Raw genomic sequence first — 22714 nt, 5'->3', positions numbered from 1 at the left:
ATTGTGCTTTGCTTATTCGTTTATGATGTGTTTTACAAACATTTAATGTATAAAAGCAAATGAGTCTAAGTCTCCTGAATTGTAGACTGAGTAGTGGAAATGTTTCTCACAATAGGTGACTCAGTCTGTTCCTTGCAGAAATAAATCCAAATTTGAAATTTCACAACCTAGATAAGTTTTAACTATCTATTGCGAAATGTTGCAGTGAGTCTGAAAGTTTCCTCACCCAAACCAACTAACGACACTAGTGTGATATAACACTAAATTAATCTAACAATGAGATAAGTCTTTCTTGACTGTGCACTGAAAGACGAGGTTTCAGATATTATAATTTCTTATTGCTTGCATACAACCTTGAGCATTGCTAGGATAGTTATTGCATTGAATCGTGTCATGGAAGAATCCAATTTGATAATTTCCCAAGAGGTGTTCTCAAAAAGTTTTATTTAGAGAACTGGGTAGTTGAAATTTATTCCACCAATAATAAACCATGTTTTTGAACTAGATCACTTTTGGAGAAAAAAAGTTGATTAATTAGAGTCACTAACAGACTTATTATGAATATTTCTATCTTAAATATGGAAAATAATTAAATTAAAAGAGGAATCCCAGATTACTCGAAATTGAGATTAGACCGGAGTCAATGTTATTTAACTATACTAAGGGCATGTTTGATAACATAAGTAGGAAAGTCCAAGAGAAGAAACAAAATGAGAAAATAAACCAAATTATTGAGAAAATAAACTAAATTATTGAGAAAAGTGTGTTTCTCGGTTTTTGTTTGATACAAAATAAGAGGCATTTTTTTAGTTTCTGAAATGGCCAGAAACACCAAATACTCCCTTGTGTAGACATTATTGCCCTCAATCTTTACCACTTTTCTCCAACATACCACTTTAACCCTAGAATATATAATTTCCTCATCATTTCTTCCTCCCAGCAACAGCAGCTCGAAGACTCCCGTCGAATTTTGTGCAAACAGATAAGAAATCAAGATATTTGAGTTTTAATAAGGATACCCATCGAGAACAAGAGGCCAATTTTAATGAGAACAAGAGGCCAATTTTAATGATATTTGAGCTATAATTTCACCAATGGACCGAAATAGAGTTCTTCAACGAAGAAGAAAACCTTCGATTGTGTGTAAATCTTCTAAATAGGGCTGCACAAAACAAGAGGCCAATTTTAATGAGATAAATTCGCGCGTAAAAAAAGAAATTGATGTGTTACAATCGTGTGGTGTCCGAAAATCTGAGAGAAAACGGGAAGAGAAGATGGATTGATGCTGCAAATCTGACCGCAAGTCAAAGAGAAAAAGGGACGAGTTGATGTTTGCTGTGAATCTGCCCAAATGAGAAAGAAAGAAAGAAGATGGAAGAAAGAGTTTGAGCGTTAAAAGCAAAGTCAAGGAGGGCTAATTTTTTAATGCAATTTTATTTCTTGATGTAATGGAAAATAAGCTACGGCTGAAACATAGATAAGTTTCCACTGATAAGTTGGTATACACTCTTGGGCCCTTGTCGGGCCGAAGTTTTTTACGGGCCTTCTTACAAAAGTTGAAAGTGTATCACAGCATGGAAAAAACTAGGAAATGGGCATGTTTCTTGGATTTTCTGGGCTATCAAACATGCCCTAATTGTTTATATTGTGGCTTCGTTAAATTAAAGTGGCTTAGTTAAATTAAAGAGCCAACAGGTGTGCTTCAGTCCAACATCCATAGATTGCTGATTTGACTACCACAACTCTATAAAAGAGACTAGACATGAGAGAGAAGATAACCGCAACCCTAGCTTTCAAAAATACAATTTTAAAAATTCCATATCAAGGGAATTCGAAAATTTTAATTTATTTTCTAAAAGAAAATTCCTCTCGCTCTTTTTTTAAAGCTTAAGTTCTTTAGCTTATTCTCTATAATTAAAGTTCTATCTCATTTCTAATCAAGTTCGTACACTATTTGATTAGATTTGCTCACAAACATTAAATAAAGAGTTTGGAAAACCGATCAGAAAATAGAGTACATAGAAGTTTTATATAGATGTAGTGAACAATCTCTGATTCTTTCAACAATTAAGTGGCAGTATGTTACTAATTCATAGAAATCACATATTATTATTTAATTATTAATGTGATTTAACTATGTTTGTGGCATGCAACAGGTTTATATTCATGAATTAGATTTAATCGTATAATCATCTAAATAGATCTTTATTCGTGAATTTGTTTTAATTTGCAAACTTCAAATGCAAAACTAGGAAAAATTTATTTATCACATGATATTTTGTTTATTATTATTTGTTGATTACGTTCATGAAAAGTGATACTCCTTCCGTTTCATAGAAATATGTCATATTTGCTTTTTCATTCTTCCTATAGAAATATGTCATATTTCCTTTTTCACCCGTCATATAGAAATAGTCTATATCCATTTACATTTTTCTCTTTTTTATTCTCTCTTACTTTATCAATTATACATTAAAATCCATGTCAACTCTAAATGACCAATTTCTATATGGAGGGAATAGTAAATAACATGCTCCATCTGTTCCAAAAAGTATGAATTTTGGGTTCGACACGAATTTTAATAAATAAAGGGAAAAGCAAGAGAGATAGAGAGAAATGGTAGTGAAAATAATGTTAGTGGAGAGTGTAGTCCACATTATTATAATGGTATAAGTATTAATGGTAATGATATAAGTTATAAATAAAATGATGTGTAGGGGTAGTATGTTATTTGAATTTTTTAAAATTAGAAAGTTCATACTCTTTAGCGACGGACGAAAAAAGGTAATAGTTCATACTCTTTGGGGATGAAGGAAGTAACAAACGAGTCAATTTTTGCATTGTAGACTGATCGGTAGGGTAATAATGTTTACATGTGATCCTTCTGGTTTTGCATTTGGGATATTAGATATGAAGATTGTTCAAAATAAACTTTGGTGATGACATGTCTCCCTACTTCAAACTGCTAATATTTTCTCTGTTTTATCTATCATTGACTATCAGTGAACCCTTCTTTATATTATATGCTTAATTTCTTTTGTTTCATTAAACGTATTTTTATTACTTACATACATTATTTGAAAAATATATTATAAAATTGAACAAAAGTACCAAAAACGGTAACAAATTACTCCATTACAAATATATGGTAAAAATGTGGATAGTGATTAAAAATACATATGCGACAAAGACTTATATAATACTCCACAAATATGAACATCTAATACATAATCTGAGATAATATATCCTATATATATCTAAGTCCAACAACCTTTTCTTTTCTTTTTCTTCCTATTTCTCTAAAGAGCCTTTCACACTTTTCCGGATCAAAATTGAAATTAACCCATTCCACATTTGTTCAATCTCTTTCAGAAAGTTGAATGTGAAATCCATCTGGAAACTGCAATCCCGGAGTTCGTAGAATATTTCCTCCTTTGATTGGATCCCATCTGTTGCACGCAAAACATATCAGTTCCTAATAAAGCCCGACCGAGTTTTCCAGAAGAGTGGTTTGATGCGATTTCTTACTTGTATTTCGTGACAAGGCAATGTAGAAACACGGCCATTTGCACCTTCGTGAAGTCCGTTCCCACACAGAACCTCATGCCCCCTCCGAACGCCATGAAGTTCTTAACTCCCTGCACGCGTTGTGTATGTGTACTTGCCTCCCACCGCCATGGATTGAAATCGAGGGGGTCCTTGTACTTGCTCGGGTCCAAGTGCACAGCCGGTGGGCATACCATCACGGCCCACCCGGCTGGAATAGTATACCCTACACCATTACATACAACCATGTTTCACTACCATCAACATAACTATATAAGAGTAAGACAACCACACACACCACACCACACCTTTAAATTTGGTCTCTCTCAAACTCTTCCTGAAAATCCCAGGCACAATATTTGCAAGCCTCACTGTTTCATTGATCACCTGCACTTCCAAATTCCAAAATTCTTAACCAAACTCAAACACATCAATCACAACATTTCAATAGCAAATTACAAACACCTGAAATGTGAGTTTCATACACTTGTAGTCACTCCATGTCAGCCCAGAATCTGCATCCCCCTTCTGCTTAATAATCGCGTCGTGCTCCTCCTACGTTGCAAGCAAGTAGTCATAACCTAGAGAAATGGTACTAGAATTGTAGCAGTATCAAATAATGAACTAACTCACTCACCCTCATTTGCTTCAAAACCAAAGGATGATCCGAGAGAAGCTTCGTAGCAAGAGTGAGAGCCAAAGAAGTGGTCTCAAAGCTAGCGAAAAGCAACACAAACATCAAATCCAACGCAATGGCCTCTGTCAGCACGGTGTCCTCCCTCTGCAGCTCCTCCAACACATAGTCGAAGAAATCTCCCTGCACTTTCCTCGGCCTCTCCCGCCTCTCCTGCAGCATGTTCTTCAGCAACCTCATAGCCTGCCTCCTCCCCTGAAGTTCACTCACGCATCAAAACACATCTCATTTTTGTCGCTCTATACAATTAAGACCGGTAGGTGAAGAAACATACCTTCAAGCATTTGTGATAGGCCGTGCCAGGAATGTCAAGTGGAAATGAGATCAAGCCTTGTATGAAAGCTACAAAGCTCTCCCTCAGATTCTCAGAAGACGATTCGGAATCATAGCTGATCAGCTTCTTTGCTGTGAGGTCAAAGATCATCTGCCAAAAATCAAAAGCAACAAAAATGAGTAGAAATGAAGCAAAATTTGCTTTTAACTCATCACCACCTTTGCAGTTGCTTCCTTGACATCAACAACACCCTCCATAGACCACCTCTTCAAGCTCGCGTTGGCGGCCTGCTCGACATCAACAAGCATCTTCTTCAAGCTCTCCGGGCCGAAGAGCTTGAGCACCATGTTCTTGAGGTACTTGTACATGAATCCATGCAATGAGCCCACATTCTGCCTCCCAAATATCTCAGTGAATGTGTCTGGATACCAGCTCTGGAACAGCTGCCCCTCTTGCTGGAAAACCAGGTAGTTGAGATCTGCATCCGTCGAGACTATCACCGGCCTTCCCACCAAGCTAGTCTTGAACACAGGTCCATATCTGATTCACCAGCATTATCAAATAATTACTACTTCACAACAATAAAAATGAACAAATGACGTCAAGATTGATTGGCTACCTTTGCATCCTGTCCTTGACAAAAGGAGGAATGCCAAAGCTAGTGTTTCGGGAGAAGAAGCTGAAGGATTCACCAAGAAGAGGCCAGCCCATGGAGCCAGGTGGGAGAACTCCATTGCACCTTGGATTTCTCCAGCTGTAGAGCCAGTTTAGTAAGGCTATGATCAATATCACTATCACATACACAAGTGGTGGAAACATAGCAATTCAAGGTGCATCACTATGATCTTCTTCTTCTTCTTCTTGTAGTTTAAAGAGAGAGAGAGAGAATGGTGAAAATGAGAAATGAGTTTCCAGGAAGAGGAGATGATATTAAAATGGGAGGGGTGGTGGGTTAAATAAGGGGGGAGCAGAGAATCTGGAACTAGTTTTAAATAACTGAAATAATACAATACAAACTCATTATCCTTCCTTTGTCAACACCTTCATAAAATATGCCACAAAGCCTAGCTAGCATGAAGGATAATAATTACATCTCTATTAAAATATATACATACTTACGCGCTAATATAATGCATCACAAATACTTTAAACTATAAATAATTCAGGGTAAATACAAAATATAACTTCACAATGGTGAAAATTAAACAATACTATAGTATATGTATTTTATACAATACTGTTTATGGGTAATTTTGAGTTGCTATTATTTAATTAGCAGAAATATTATTGGTTGTAACTGATACATGCTTCGGTAGGAAACAAGAATCTGAAGGTTGTCACCTTATTTGCTAATATATTTTCTATCCTACTTGGTACAAACTCTGATTAGATTTAACTAGATCTAAATGTGTACAATTAGTTTTCAGTTAACAACACTTAATCCATTGGCCATATATAGTCAAACTTGTATTTGGATTTGGATCTAATCTTAGATCTTATGTAGCTGTACATATATATTGGTCTCGTATCCTATTCTGAATCTTAATAACATCAGCATTCATACTATAAACAACATTGTCTTCTAGTTTAGAATTTCATATCAAGAATTTGTAAGTGGTTGTTAAGAATTTGTGTAATTAACATCCCAATTTGGTCAAATTTTGTAGCCTTTTGAGCCACGGCCTCAATTATAGGTAGGTTTACTGTGGATCATGGCGTTTTTATGTTTCCTTTTGACTACAAGATCATACTATATTTTAAAGGGTGAGTGTAATAGTAGTATGAAATATTGGTACTAATAGAAGTTATTGATTGAGTACATTTGGAATAAGGACTGACAAAATTAATTGGATTGCAAAATTAATAATAGACATTATTACTGAATGGATTTATTGGAGATGAGTGAAAGATAAAATATCGTTTAGAATAGAATTAAGCTATCGATTAAATATATAATAGTAGAATTAAATTGTGTAGGCAGGAATTAAGGGGTGGTTTATTGAGAGAGAGAGGAGTGCACATTGATCTATAAACTTTGTCTAGTGATGTCCCCTTTACACTCGTGTGCACATTCACTAATTTTACTGTAAAGGGACATTCAAGCCTGAATACTCCATATTATAATTTTATTAATCATAACTTTAAGAGCATCCACATCCGTGCTCTTGCCAACGAGCACGGATATGGGCCCGGTCACACTTTTACTCCCTGCTCTTAGGCAAGAGCACAACACCTACATCCGTGCTCTTCCGCAAGGACAAGTTCAAGGGTCCCACCATTCTATTATTCAATTTAAATAAAAACATTTCCACAAAATTAAAATGCATAAAAAATACCCGGAATAATATTACAAATTACAAAAAAATTAAAATTACATAATTAAAATACTAAAAAATAAAAATTATATAATTAAAATATTAAAAATTAAAAATTACATAATTAAAATCCTAAAAATTAAAAATTACATAATTAAACACCTAAAAAATAAAAATTACCCCCGTGGATGACTATTCATCCGGCTCTACCCCCAATGTTCTTTGGAGACCCCGTATCATCGCTACAAGCGATCGAAGTTGCTCGGGGGTCATAGTTGACCTATCGGCCAAATTGAGTTGGGCCAAAATCCCCCACAATGAGTTGGTGGGGGGTTGAGGTGGCACATAGGGAGCGAGAGCGGGGGCGTATTGAGTCGCGGCGCGACGGCGGTTGGCCGCTGCCTTCTTCCTTTCTTGCGGCCGGCGTTGGGAACTGCTCGGGCCGGCGTCGGGGCTACCCAAGTTAGCTCCGGCAAGTTGGCTAGCCACATCCTCGGAGCCGGCGTCGGATAGGGATACCGACCTCGACCGTTTGGAGGAGGAGCTAAAGGAGGATGATACGCCTCCCCTATACTTCGGATGCGCCCGCGTCTCCTGCCAAATGTTGAGGTACTTGAACAGCTTGTAGTTCATGGATTGGTAGGTCGCCAAGGCGGAACTGATGATGTCAAGCTCGCTCCGGCCGCTCCCCGCCGACCGCTTTTCCTGGAGGTAATACCCCTGGAACTTTTGGATTTCTTCGTTGGCTCTGTATATGGCATTGCGCATCATACTCTCGTTGCGCTCGATTGTTCCAGCCGGTCGGTTTTGATTGTACCGGCGACAGATGCGCCACCAATAATGGTCACCGGATTGGTTCGTGCCAACCTCCGGATCTTCGGAGATTGACAAGTACGCTTTGAATAATTGCTCCATCTCCCCCAGAGTGTACGGGGTGCGGACACCACGAGTAGGAAGAGGAGGAGTTTGAGAGGGGCTGCTCCCTCCCGCTCTAGGTACGGGTGGTTCGGGTGTCCATCCGTATTGCCCTTCAGGGACATCTTGGTCATCGATCGGGTAAGGCCGGTAGCCACCCGGAACTTGCGAACCTTGGGTTTGAGGAGGGGCCGAATATTCCGTTTCCGGACTAGGAAATGGTTGTGAACCGAACTAATCGGGGTTCCAACCGTGGGAGCCGGAGGGGTGATCGCCGGAGCCGGACATTTTTTTGTTGTGAGTGAAAGAAAGATTGAGAATTGTAAGAATAGAAATGAGAGAATTTAGATGAGAATTGTGTAGTGTGGTGTGAATTTTTGGTGTGGGAGTGGGGTATTTATAGATGAAAATGTGTATTTTTGGGGAAAAAAATTGAAAAATAAATTAAAAATGGGTAGAAAAGGATATAATTTTTGGGAAGTGGGAAAATATTTTTTTTATTTTTAATCGGATTTTTTTAATTCAAATCCGATTTTTTTTTTAAAAAAATCAAATTGCCAACGGCATTGCCGTTGGCTAATGGACGGCTGACACGTGGGCTACTCGCTGACACGGACGTACTCGATGCATCGAGCAGTGCCGTGCTAGCGGCAAGAGCGCATCGACGAGCAGCGGGTGCCGCGCCGCTGGCACGGACGGACGGACGGCTGCGCTCAACCGCTGTGGATGCTCTAATGCACCTTTATTCTTTGCTTAATTAATCGCAGCTCTTTGCTCAAATAGAAGTCGTATTTATTGATGCAGCCAAAAGGGCATTACTTATTTGACTCCAAAAGATTTAATAAGCAATGTCCAAAATACCCTTTAGGTCGATCAACTACTTTCAATTTGTCAAAGGTTGTAATTGTAAACCTACCCTTGGCTTAGTCTAGATAAAATTTATGAATCTATGCGTACCACTTTCTTTTACGCCAATCTAGTGCGTGCGTAGGTATATCTCAATTAAACATACCTGGAGGATTCTCTAAATCACAGGGTCTAGCAAACCATAAATCTATCAGAAATGGTCGTTGGTTGCACTTTTTACCGCTTCAAAACCTTAACCCATCGTACTATTGGCTAGTATATGGAAGTAAGGATCAATCCCACAGAGACGGAGGTGTTAGCAAGTATTTAGAGAATTCTAACTACTTAACTCAAGAGAATTAAAAGCACTTTACTACTGGACCTAGGAAACGAGAAAAACACGTATGCATGCATGACTCAAAAGGCATAAATTAACTAAGGAATGAATTAAGCAAACTACCAGGTCAAGTAAATATTTCTCAAAACAGTCAGACAAGTACGCAGGAAAAAGCAGTAGGAATAATTTCCTGATTTAGCTACTGCGACAGAAAAAGCTGCAAAAACAAATAAACTACAGACCTGACTCTAACTACTAACGATCTTCATCTTCTTTAGCAAATATGAAATGAACACAAACGAAATAGAGAATCAAATATAAAGAAACAGAGCAAACCAGATCGGACTTCAAACATTACGATTAAATAGAAAAACTATCAGATCTAAACTACCAGGTCGAGCAAATCAAAAGCAACAGTAAGAACAACCATAGTCATGCAGATCCAAATCAGTACGTATCAAATCCACACTCCTAACCACGATTCACAACGGATCAACCCGATCCCATCTCAACCACGTTCAAATCCATATCTACTCAACTCCAATTCAACCGATTCAACAACAAACAACCCAGATTCAACCGATCTCAGATTCAACTCAACAAGCAATTGCGAAAAGCATACAAATCAGTAAAAACCAACATCAAGCCTCAGGAACCAGATAAACAGAAAACATGAACTTCCATAGCAACTGAAATAAGATTCAAAACAAAATATCAGACACCGAGCTTCCAACAGAGAAGTTCACGGCGAGACAAAAACAACATAAATGTAAAACGATTGTATCTTCGCCCCCTTAGAGACGGTGTTACCCCACAAAACTAAACTAAACCGCCACAGTGCCCAGAATTACCCCATTGAAACCAAGTGCGTGAGATATGTGTAAAGTGAGCTAAAACTAAGAAAAACTAGGAGAGTGATGAAGCTGATTAGAAGTAAAAGTTATTTTCTTCAAAGTGGTTGTCCCTTTATATAGTGGAGGCACGGATCCCTAGGGCTCTCCTTCTTCATGATTTGTCATTTTTTCCTCCGAAAAAGGATCCTTTAGAAATTGCTCCTTGTTCCACTTTTGCTTCCTGCCAGAGTTTTTGTAATTTCCTCGGTCAGGTAGATTGCTGGCACTTTTCACTTCACTTTTCCTCATTTTTTGTCTGCCCGGTTGATTTGCCTGCATTTCCTGGGTCTGACAGATTTTTCACACACCTGAACTTACAAACACTTGTTAGATCACTGAAATAACAGAATTTAGCCCCATAACCGATGCATGAAATTAGCCTTATCAATCAATATATGTTAACATTGAGCATTATTTTGACTTATCAAATGGCGTGGGTTTTTCACAACCCAATAATCCTGATATATTAGGTAGTGACGATCAATATCTAGCGGTGCTAGGATTGCTATTATATTGTAACGCGCGCCTGGTGAGTCTTGTTTGATAATGTTCTCAAGTTGAGCTCGAAACAAGGTTTTATTATTCGGAACCTAACTAGTTGGAATTTAGTTATTTTATGAATAATAAATAAGCGTTTCTTGCTAAGTCCACTCTTGGAATGAAAAATATGTTAATTAATTAAGTCTATAGCAGACATTAATTAATTAATGGACATTTATATTTTAAGCGCGAGAAATAAACAATAAACAAAACGGAAACCCAGATTACTTGTAATTTCGGATTTGGATGACAGTGCAATATTATTACTGTAGTGGCTGATAATAATATTCCAATATAAGCTTGTATTAAATTGTGGGTTCAATTTAATTAATAAAAAGCTAATTGGGGGAATCCAAAACCTTCCGTAGATCCTTGACTAACCCCAACATGTAACTTAATATAAATAGGAAAATAAAAGACATAAAATATTCTTATTTTTCTTAAAAAATTTCGTCCACCCTCTCTTTGCAGTAGGGGGTGATTTTACCCCTTTTACTACTCCGTGAGGAACTTCTGTCTTCTTTATTTAAGTCCTAGTATCCTGGTGAGATCAGCCCACACTGATATCGGAATACAGTTCGAGAACCAGTCAGAAGATTTGTGGTCGAGTATCGAAGATCTTCATGTGGAGAATTAGTAAGTCATCTACGATTCTTTGGAGAATCAAGAAGGTATAGTTCTGTTCCGTAGAAAAACATGTTTTAGGTTTCAATTAATCAAAAGCATGTTTTAATTCAAGTTATGAGCATGATACATGTAATAATTGTGCGAATAGAATTTGTGCTTCCGCTGCTAACCCCTTCACGGTATACCTAACGAAACCACCATACTGTATACCTTACTGTAAATTCGGTATGCAAATAAATCATGTATTTACCTTACAAAAATTTTTGGTATACCGTACTTCAGTATACCTTATTTTCGGTATGACGAATTTACATACTGATAACGTACCTCATTTTCGGTATGTCCTACAAAAATTCGGTATACCTTTTTGCGGTATACCTGACTTTCAACATCAATAAAAATAGAATATTTGAGTTTTTAGAATATTATTTATATTTTATAATTTAAAAAATCTATATTTTATTTATAATTATATCTATAGTTCACAATAGATTTTATAAATTAAAAATATATAAATATATTTTATATATAATTATATTTATATGTCACGGTATATACCTTAAATTAACTGTATATACCGAATTCGGTATGCCGCGGTATACCGCCGGTATATGCAAATTCATACCGTTATCTCACTGAAAAATTTCAGTAAGGTATTCATACCTTACCAAATATCACGGTATACCGAAATTCGTTATTTTCGCTATTTTCGGTATGATAAGAATGGTATTTCAGTATTTTTCCCTAGCCCTATCCTCAACTGCTCTCAAACCTATTTATTAAAAAAGGATTGGAAAATCTTGAAATTTAATGAATGCGGTAAACCGGTAATAGCGATTGGTTTGACAATATCATGATTACTCATGCAAAAAATAATTACTAAAATATCATGAAATCTTCAAATAATGCGCGAATCGATTGATGACAATCAATAATTAGGTTTCAAATGAATATTTTCTTATGTTATATAAATAAGAAGGCAATCGAAGTAGTATCTATTAGAAATGTGTCACACACCCCTTAAAATGCCTTATAAGGGGGAGGGTTATCCATACTTTTATAAGTGAGCTAGGATCGTTACCAAGTCGATGTGGGACAAGATATTAAAAATTTTAACACGCCCCCTCACGTGTGGGCTGGAATGACACATCGGACTTTCATCACGTGGGTAGGCAAGAGAAGAGATAAAATCCATCATCGACTTGGGTCCGCTCTGATACCATATTAGAAATAGGCACATCGACTTGGTGAAGATCCAATCTAATCTATATAAGTATGGATAACCATCCCTATTATAATGCCTTTTAAGGGGTGAGTGGCCCATTTCTAATATGATATCAGAGCGAGCCCAAGTCGATGATGATTTTCTCTTATCTCTTATCTACCTCACGAGTGGAAGACCGATGTCCTTTCCGGCCCACATCGATGATGGTTCTCTTATCTCTTGCATTGCCTACCCACGTGATGGAAGACCGATGTCATTTCCGGCCCACACGTGAGGAGGCGTGTTAAATTCTCTAAATTCTGTCCCACATCGACTTGGTGAAGATCCAATCTAATTTATATAAGTATGAATAACCCTCCCTCTTATAAGGCCTTTTAAGGGGTGAGTGACCCACTTCTAATAGTATCATAGACTTAATAATACATATGATCATGATTGGTGAGGAAGGGTTAATTGATGATAAAGGTAGTTAGTTTTTGTGCGGTGAGAAAATAATAGAATGTTGGAAAAGTTAAGACAAAGATCCTGGTCAATAGGTTAAAGATGCAACAATTTGGGAGCTTTTCCACTTGTCCGAAAAAGGCAAATTATTTACTATACTTCACTTTTGCCCAAATATATGGAGAAAATGAGTAGATTTTCGTGAATCTTTTGGGTAAATTTCTCGAAGGGGTCAAAATTTGAAATATTTGGGAATTGGGATTTGACTGGCCGCAGTTGGATTTCATATTTTCCATATCATCGTCTTCAAATAATTGGTGATGATTTAGTTAATCTCAACTTGGTATTTTGATATTGAGTCTAATTGTATCACGATATGGTTGATGGCTAACAATGTTTATAGAAGATTTGCGTAATGATACACACATGAAAAATGATTTATCATTATTGACCAGTTATGATTCCCAAACTTTAATTAATCGGTCTAATTGCTAAATGTAGGAAAATGATAACTCTAGTTACTCTACCGTCCCTCCTCTCCCAGGTTATATACCTCAATAGTATTTTGATTTATCTTTTATTAATTGTTTCATTTCATTTTTACTATTTTTTCCACTATTTCATTATATTCATATTTTATACTTCATCCGTCCCACATAATTTGTCTCAGTTTTCCATTTTGGTCCGTCCCACATAATTTGTCTCACTTCAAATATTCCATTTATGGCAAAAAATTAAACCCTTCCTAATTACAATCAGGCACCCCAAATCACACAATTAATGCAATTAATCTACCAAATATCTCCTCCCACAGTCTCCCCCATTTCGCCTCCCCCATTCAATTCGCCTCCCCTTCAATTTACTCCTCCCACCGTCTCCCCCATTCAATTTGCCTCCCAACCGTATCCCCTATTCAATTTCCCCCCCATTCAAGACGCCTCCTACCGTCTCCCCCATTCAATTCGCCTCCCAACCGTCTCCCCCATTCAATTCGCCTCCCATTCCAATTCACATTTTCTCATTCTAAAAACCCTAGATCTACACTCATTCCTCCTCAATTCCCACCGCCTCCACACAACTCGACTCCCCTTCCACTTCTAGTACTCCCTGTGAAAACCCTAGATCTACACCGATTCCTCCACAACTTCGACCGCCTCCACACAAATCGATGGATGCTTATCCCGACTCTCCTACTGATTTTTTATCGGTTGATCTGGACGATCTCGTCGTCCCAGACACCCCGGAGCATCTATGAGATTCTGACTCCGTCTTCGACGCCAGAGCCCTAATTGACACCGTTGTCCCCGAAACCCCAGTCGATTTTGTCATACCCGTAGATGTGTGGTCTTCTCACTCCGTCATCGAGTACGATGACTGTGGTTGCCCCTACAACGGGCCACCACCACCAGCCACCCCCTACAATGGGCAACCAGCCTCCCCCACCGTTCCAGCTCTAGCCGGCCCTATCGTGTATTCTGACTTCGAGAGACAGATTCTTGCTATTTTGCTGCCTGGGATCTTAGATTTAATCTAAGTATGTTGTCCCTCAATTCGGTTGTTTTCTTTATTGGGTAGTAGGCTGTGGTTTTGTAATTGGGTTGGAGGCTGTTGTTTTTAGTTGGGTTGGAGGTTGTGGTTGGTGGTGTGTTTGTTTGGGTTGGAGGCTATGGTTTTGTCATTGGGTTAGAGGATGTTGTTTTTTGTTGGGTTGGAGGCTGTGGTTTTTAGTTGGGTTGGAGGATGTGGTTGTTGGTGTGTTTGTTTGGGTTGGAGGCTGGTATTTGGTGTTGGAATCGTGCTTGGTCAAATGATTTTTGACTAATAATAAATATTACAAGACATTTAATTTTATGAAATTAAATGCAATAATGTCGATCTACGTTCCGAGTAGATGACCGTAGTATATTAATTTTCTCAAATCCGATTCCCGGTGAGTGAGAAATAATATGTTAAAGTTGGTCACAATAAAGCTAGAAATGAGCTATGTGAAAAGACTAAGTGATTAATTAACTAATTATTAATTATCCCACATCGGGGATGATAGACTTCTTTGATGAAGTATTTAATCAGATGAATTATTATGTGTAATAATTATCGTTGAATAAGACGGGTGACAGAGCCCAAACGAGCACACACGCGCGCGCAGCCGCCGCCCGCCCGCGAACCACGAGTCGTGAGCCGCGCACCGTGACCCGTGACCCGTGTCTAGTGCCCCGTTCCCCGTGCCCCGTGCACCGGGGGCCGGGTGCCTGGTGCCTGGTGCCTTGTGCCTTGGATCTTGGATCTTGGTCTTTGGGCTGTTCTTTGGAGCTGGTCGTTGAGCGTGGTTCGAGCCCCGCTTGTTCTTTTTAGACCACCCCAAACTCCACGCTATCCCCGACGGGTCTGGTCCACGTCATTGTCCCGCTGGACCCCGACGCATGACGGGAGACAAAAGGTTCCCGCTGGACCCCGACGCATGACGGGAGATAAAAGGTCCCCGCTGGACCCCGACTCACAACGGGAGTCAAAAGGTCCCCGCTGGACCCCGACGCATAAAGGGAGACAAAAGGTCCCCGATGGACCCCGACGGTCCATGGTGTATCCCGTCGTGTAGCATGTCCAGGTGCGTCGTGTCTCTTCAGCTCCCACTGGCTAGTGCACCAGTCAATAACCCCCGGCGGTTACGGTCAAGCCATCATGGCACACATAATAGCTGTTGACTCCATCAATGCCCTGCAGGTGGACTTGGCCTATAAATAGGCATGCATCCATTGCATTCTAGACATAGAATACACAAGCATTCCTGCATACACGCTCTCTCCTTCTCTGCATATCTTCCCGTCGAAGCTCTGCCCCCACCTTACTCCTGTTCGCCGGAGCTCTGTTTCTAGCGGTGCTGCTACTTCAGAGACGAAGCCGTTTTATCTTTGAGGACGACACGCCAAACCGAGAGCACTACCGGGGCGTATCTCGTCTTGCGGAAAGAGGACTCCTCGACTCGGCTTACCGCTTTCCACATATATTTTCCCGTGTAATTGTTTCAGTTTTTCTGTGTAATTTTCCTTTGTTTATTTTCATTGTAATTTTTGCCCGGCAAGACTTGTATCTCATTTCGACAACAATCGCAAGACAAGATATTCTTGCCTCTAAAGGACTTTACACACACCAACTAAACTGAAATCAACACCTTTGCTTGGAGATGTCGACTGACCCATCTACTGCCGCTGCCACCGTTCCATCCACCGTGTCCCCCGTCAACACGTCGTCGGACATAACGATGATTCTGACTCCTGGCTTCTCAACCTCTTCATCAACAACCCCTTGGGTGTTTGACAACCCATTTGGGACGGTTTCTGGATTAACCTCGAGTGGGTCGGTCGGTTCCACTTTTAGTGGTTCCATTGGATCCTTCATTGGGTCAAGTGTCGGGGCCTTCGGGCACGGCACGGGTGCTGGACCCTCCGGGGTCGGCACGGGTGCTAGCTCCTTCAGGGGCAGCACGGGTGTTGGACCCTTCGGGGTCGGCACGGGTGCTGGATCCATTGGGGTCGGCACAGGTGCTGGATCCATCGGGGTCGGCACGGGTGCTGGATCCATCGGGGTCGGCACGGGAGCTGGATCCTTCGGGGTCGGCACAAATGCGGGGGCCTCCCTGCTCCATGCAACTGTGGGGGGTACTGTGCCGCAACCAATTGTTAGCTCCTACGGGAGCAACGGATTTGGTCCATTCCATGGGACAAGCTCGGCACCAATGGCACCAAGGATGATGCCACCCGCTGAGAAGCCGTCGAAGTTCACTGGAACGGACTTCAAGAGATGGCAACAGAAAATGTTGTTCTACCTAACAACGTTGGGCGTTGTTAACTTCCTCAAGGAGAACGAGCCAACCCCGCCAAGCGAGGATGAGGCACGTGTCGAGATGTACGTCGAGTATGACGCTTGGCGCAAATGAGACTATCTTTGTAAAAACTTTATTTTAAGTGCTTTAGATGATAGTCTCTATAACGTGTATTGTACTATTCCCACATCAAAACAAGTGTGGGAAATGCTAGATAAGAAGTACCGTAGTGATGATGCGGGTACTAAGAAATTTGTAATAGCTAAGTACTTGGACTACAAAATGGTCGACTCCCGGCCAATCATGGACCAAGTGCAAGAGTTCCAGCTCATCATCCACGACCTCGCCACCGAGGGAATGGCCCTGCCTGAAGCTTTCACGGCGGGCACGGTCATTGAAAAACTTCCACCCGGCTGGAAGGACTTCAAGAGCTACCTTAAGCACAAGCGAAAGGAGATGAATCTTGAAGACTTGACCGTGAAGTTGCTCATCGAGTCAGACGTGCGCAAACGTGATGGTTTGGCTAAGGGCCATGGCCCACCTGTTGCAAAGACCAATCTGTTGGAGCGGGGCGGTCCCTCAAACAAACGCTCCCGTCCAATTGCAAAGGACAAGGGCAAGAAGAAGCAGCCTGCGAGGAAGGTTGAAGGCAACTGCTACAACTGTGGCAAACCTGGCCACTTTTCCAAGGACCGCCGCAAGCCGAAGAAGAAGCCGGCTGCCCACGTTGTTGAAAAAGAATTCAAGGACTGGGATGAAAGTGACCTTGTTGCTGTGGTCAAGGAAGAAGTCAATCTTGTTGATAACAAATGTGGCTGGTATATCGACACTGGAGCTACTGCCGACGTTTGTGCCGATAAGAGCAAGTTTGCCTCCTACACCGCTGTTGAAGGGAGGAAGATCAATATGGGGAATCAAGCCTCGTCTCAAGTCCTCGGCATTGGAGACGTGATTCTCATGATGACGTCCGACGTCACCATCACTTTGAAGGATGTGCTGCACGTCCCAGACATCCGGAAGAACCTAGTGTCAGGATCAATACTAGTGAATAAGGGGTTCAAACTTGTATTTGAATCTGATAGGTTTTTTTTGTACAAGTTTGGGAAGTCACTCGGAAAAAGGCTTTGTAACCGACAGACTTTTCAAGCTTAGTGTAGCTGTACGCCATGTCCCTAAGCCGTTGGCTAATAATAAGAATGCATCTACTTCTTCTTACTTGACTGAGTGTTCTAACTTGTGGCACAATAGATTGGGACATGTAAATCAAAATGCCATTAAAAGATTAGTAAGTTTAGATTTACTAAAGGCAAATGAAGTAGAAACTCAAAACAAATGTGAAACTTGTCTTGAGGCAAAAATGACTAAGTTACCGTTTCATTCGGTTGAACGGAACACGAAACCCCTTGAATTAATTCACACGGACGTATGTGACTTAAAATTGGTGCAAACGAGAGGTGGTAAAAAATACTTTATCACATTCATAGATGATTGCATAAGATATTGTTATGTCTATCTTTTAAGAAGTAAAGATGAAGCAATAGAAGCGTTCAAAAATTATAAGAACGAAGTCGAGAATAAACTTGGATGTAAAATCAAAACGATTCGAAGTGATAGAGGAGGTGAATACGTAGCCCCGTTTGAGGAATTATGCAACGCAAGTGGTATAATTCACCAAACGACTGCACCATATTCACCACAATCTAATGTTGTTGCAGAACGCAAGAATCAAACTCTCAAAGAGATAATGAATGCATTACTGATCAGTTCGGGGATGCCCCAGAACATGTGGGGGGAACTGTTTTGACAGCCAACTACATCCTAAACAAAATCCCACTCAAAGGTAAGGACGTTACTCCTTATGAGTTGTGGAAGGGAAGGAAGACATCCTACAAATACCTCAAAGTGTGGGGGTGTTTGGCTAAGGTGATGGTTCCTCCGCCCAAATAAGTTACAATCGGTCCTAAAACGGTTGACTGCATCTTCATTGGGTATGCACTTAATAGTAGTGCATATCGATTTGTTGTCCACAAGTCTGAAATACCGACTGTGACCGTGGGAACAACAATCGAGTCAAGAAATGTTGTATTTCTTGAAAACATATTTCCTCGCAAAGACAAGGAAAATATTGTATCTAATTCTGAGACGAGAATTGAGGATGAAGCCACTAGTTCTAAATCAGCGGATGAAGAGCCATAATCGCGCAAGCGAACAAGGCCTGATCCAAATGATGCGGTACCAAGACATGGTAGCAGGGTCAGAACACCAAAGACATTTGGTCCTGACTACATTGCATTCATGTTGGATGAAGAACAAACATCGATAAAAGTAGCCTTTTGATACGATCATATCTTTTATGATCTTCCAATTATTTAGTTTTCCTTTATTCACCATATCTTTCCCATATTTGTTTAGATATTTGTTTCTTGTTCATTAAGTTAGGGTAGTAGTATTAGAGTATTATAAATAGGAGAGATTGTTATCAATCAACAATTCAACGAATATATTATTTTCCACAAACTTGTCTTGAGTAACAAGAATATCATATTTCGTTTCCAAATTGTTGTTCACCGGAGAACGTCCGAAAATCAGCAATTCGTGAGCTTTCCTTCGAGCACGTCGAAGGTTCGATCACCTTATCTCTTCGAGAAGTTAGTTAACCGGCCTCGTTACGGAGAACGTCCGTAACAACTGGTGCTTTCATCCCGTGCTCATCCTCCGTCTTCGTCTTCCATATTCCCCAAACAATCACCAATATCAAAAAAAAAATCAGCCTACACCTCCGAACAAAAGCAAAAATTCTCTGTTTTATACCCTCCACCTTCCTTCTTAACATCATCATCGTAACACACACCTCTTCTTTATCAATCAACATATGGTTTGACTTTGATGAGAGATATTCCCGATTGGGTTTAATTGAGTCCTAATTGCTGCTGTTTATGTCTAGCTTCTATATCAGTTCACCAGCCTCAGTAACTTTCAACCGAAAAAAAAGAAAAAATCAGTCACAGCACCTGCCCGATCACCTCCCACTGTCTAGCTTCACCGCCGTCGTTCAACGTCATCATGTTATGCAACTACACCGAAGCGGGGCGTTATGAACAACTATTCGATCAATTGGATGCCGCTATCTCCAGGTTGGAAACACGTTGTGACAAAATCGAACGGCGTAGGACAAACTTGCTTGCGTCTAAAGCAACGTATGCACAACAGGCGTGCTATGATTCCCGCAAAGAGATTCGCACTCGTCCGCTGCCGGATCCATCGCCACAGACGGGTCGGCGTTATACCCAGCCGACGTATCGGCAGCCACAGCACCAAAACCGGGACAAGTACCTGTCACAGCCTCCTCCATACCAGCCGGATAGACACCGGCCACACCACCTCCACCAGAGCCATTATCAACTGCCCAAGTACTATCAACCCTTCGGCGGACCGTCGCCCGCGTACAGTGAGTTTCCTCGTCGTCAAATTCGGCAGTCGCAGCACGTGCCTGGTCGCCAGCCATCCTGCTGGGACCCACCGGGCACTCGGGTGTCGATAAATAGCCTCTCCTATGCAGAGAGCACATCCATATATAACCCTAATTTTGATTGTGACTCTGATGGATATGATGAGGACTTTGATGTTGGCTATTCGAGACAGCCCTACCACCAGCAACATTCGGTGCCTCATCTCCGTCAGACTGCTGCCTGCCTCGACCAGCCCGCTGCTCAGCAGCAGCCTCTGCTCCAACTCCCGCCCTCCTGCCGGCATCCATCGAGTGGAACCCTTGACGAGGAGACCTGCTTTATGGATGACAAAATCGACTACCTAAGTGACAATGAGAAGGGGGTAGGACATGGGAGTATAACAGCAACAGGGACGCTACCTGCCCCGCCTCACACCGTTGAGTCCCAATGCTTCTCGCATCTCCATCACGATCCATCTAGCCCCTCGCTCCCTATCCTCGCTGCTGTCCCGACTTCGATTTTAACTCCACCATCACCGTCGTGCTGCCCCAATCTCAGTAGAGATGAGGGTGAATTATTACACGATGACCCGCCCCTACCGGCCCCAATCTTGCAGCCGTGCAACTCAGATATTAGTGAAGCGGAGGGGACATTGTTAGAAGATAAAGAGGAGGATGATTCTATTGGTGAAGTGGAGAAGATAATGGAATCGTTCAATGTTGCGAACACTAATATTCTTGTTGCTCAAATAACATCGAAGGATGTGAAGAATTGTTGGTTTAAGAGAGGAAGTGCTTACACTAGTGTAAGGACAATTGCTTATATCCATGTGGATTTCTTTGATGGCGATGTTCCAAGTATTGTTCATCGTTCGACATCACTCGACGTCGATGCACGATTCATCCCTCCGCGCAACGACACGCCATATTTGAGCCTTCTTGGAGGTGATAAAGGAAGATATTCAGTTGTTCGATATGTGTTTGATCCAGGAGGAGACGCCTCGCCATAGCGTTTGCTTTCAACTCTCGTCGTTGCTTTGTGGTTTCCACCTTGAGGACAAGGTGGATTTCAACCATGGGGGAGTTGATACGATCATATCTTTTATGATCTTCCAATTATTTAGTTTTCCTTTATTCACCATATCTTTCCCATATTTGTTTAGATATTTGTTTCTTGTTCATTAAGTTAGGGTAGTAGTATTAGAGTATTATAAATAGGAGAGATTGTTATCAATCAACAATTCAATGAATATATTATTTTCCACAAACTTGTCTTGAGTAACAAGAATATCATATTTCGTTTCCAAATTGTTGTTCACCGGAGAACGTCCGAAAATCAGCAATTCGTGAGCTTTCCTTCGAGCACGTCGAAGGTTGGATCACCTTATCTCTCCGAGAAGTTAGTTAACCGGCCTCGTTACGGAGAACGTCCGTAACACCTTTGCTGGCCCAGACGTGTTGCATTGGAAAGAAGCTATTCAAAGCGAAATTGAGTCAATTTTGCTAAACCACACGTGGGTGTTGGTTGATCTACCTGAAGGTGCTAAACCTTTAGGATGCAAATGGGTCCTTAAAAGAAAGTTTAAGGCCGATGGAACAGTGGACAAGTATAAAGCTCGACTAGTAGTCAAAGGCATTAAACAAAAAGGAAAGGTACGATTTCTTCGATACATAATCACCTGTAACGAGGATTACATCAATTCGAGTGCTTCTCGCGATTGCTGCTGTTCACAATCTTGAGATTCATCAAATGGATGTTAAGACTGCGTTTCTAAATGCTGACCTTGAAGATGAAATCTATATGGAACAACCTGAAGGTTTTGTAGTACCTGGACAAGAGAAAAAGGTATGCAAGCTGGTTAAATCCCTCTATGGATTGAAACAAGCGCCATTGCAGTGGCACTTGAAATTTGATAACGTGATGTTATCAAATGGATTTAAAATCAACGAATGTGACAAATGTGTCTACATTAAGAACACTGATAATGGATACGTTATAGTGTGTCTCTACGTTGATGATATGTTAATCATGGGTAGTAACACCCAAGTGATTAACGACACGAAAGCCATGTTGAAGAAAAACTTCGACATGAAGGATATGGGTATAGCAATGTAATTCTTGGAATGCAAATTCTAAGAACATCCGAAGGAATCACCTTATCACAATCTCATTATGTTGAGAAAGTATTAAAGAGATTCAATGCCTATGATGGCATCCCGGCTAAGACGCCTATAGAGCTCAATGTTCACTTGAGCAAGAACAGGGGTGAGCCCGTTGCACAAGAAGATTATGCACGGGTCATTGGATGCATTATGTATCTTACTAATTGCACTCGACCTGATATTGCTTGCGCCGTGAACAAGTTGAGCCGTTATACGAACAATCCAAGCAAAGAGCATTGGAAAGCTCTTGTAAGAGTTTTGAGATATCTCAAGTATACTCAAAATCATGGGCTACACTTTTCGAGATACCCCCCGGTACTTGAAGGGTACTGCGATGCAAATTGGATATCCGATAACAAAGACTCACTTTCAACAAGTGGATATGTCTTTACTATTGGGGGTGGTGCTGTCTCGTGGGAATCTACGAAACAGACATGTATAGCCCGATCCACCATGGAATCTGAATTCATAGCTTTAGATAAAGCCGCGGAAGAAGCCAAATGGCTAAAACTTCCTTGAAGATATTCCATGTTGGTCAAAGCCCGTGCCTCCAGTGTTAATTCACTGTGATAGCCAAGCCGCTATTGGGAGGGCAAACAGTGGCTTGTACAATGGTAAGTCTCGACACAT

At 40.7% G+C, this 22714-nt stretch overlaps 2 protein-coding genes across 2 annotated transcripts; both read right to left on the bottom strand.

Moving 5' to 3' along the window:
- Positions 1-3327: 3327 nt before the first annotated feature.
- LOC121744907 (cytochrome P450 87A3-like) lies at positions 3328-5409 on the bottom strand. The gene is made up of 8 exons (XM_042138608.1): positions 5134-5409; positions 4733-5054; positions 4515-4664; positions 4184-4435; positions 4012-4101; positions 3855-3933; positions 3529-3772; positions 3328-3449 (listed from the first exon to the last, which is right to left on the bottom strand). The coding sequence occupies exons 1-8, from the start codon at positions 5331-5333 to the stop codon at positions 3359-3361; spliced, it is 1428 nt and encodes a 475-aa protein (XP_041994542.1). The 5' UTR covers positions 5334-5409; the 3' UTR covers positions 3328-3358.
- A 10406-nt stretch (positions 5410-15815) lies between these two features.
- On the bottom strand, positions 15816-16205 carry LOC121745994 (vegetative cell wall protein gp1-like). Its single transcript, XM_042139937.1, has one exon. The coding sequence runs from the start codon at positions 16203-16205 to the stop codon at positions 15816-15818; it is 390 nt and encodes a 129-aa protein (XP_041995871.1).
- Positions 16206-22714: the final 6509 nt, after the last annotated feature.

The sequence above is a fragment of the Salvia splendens genome, chromosome 8 (genome assembly GCF_004379255.2).
Source record: "Salvia splendens isolate huo1 chromosome 8, SspV2, whole genome shotgun sequence".
NCBI classification, from domain to species: Eukaryota; Viridiplantae; Streptophyta; class Magnoliopsida; order Lamiales; family Lamiaceae; genus Salvia; species Salvia splendens.
This window is presented reverse-complemented; position numbering and strand designations above follow the sequence as displayed.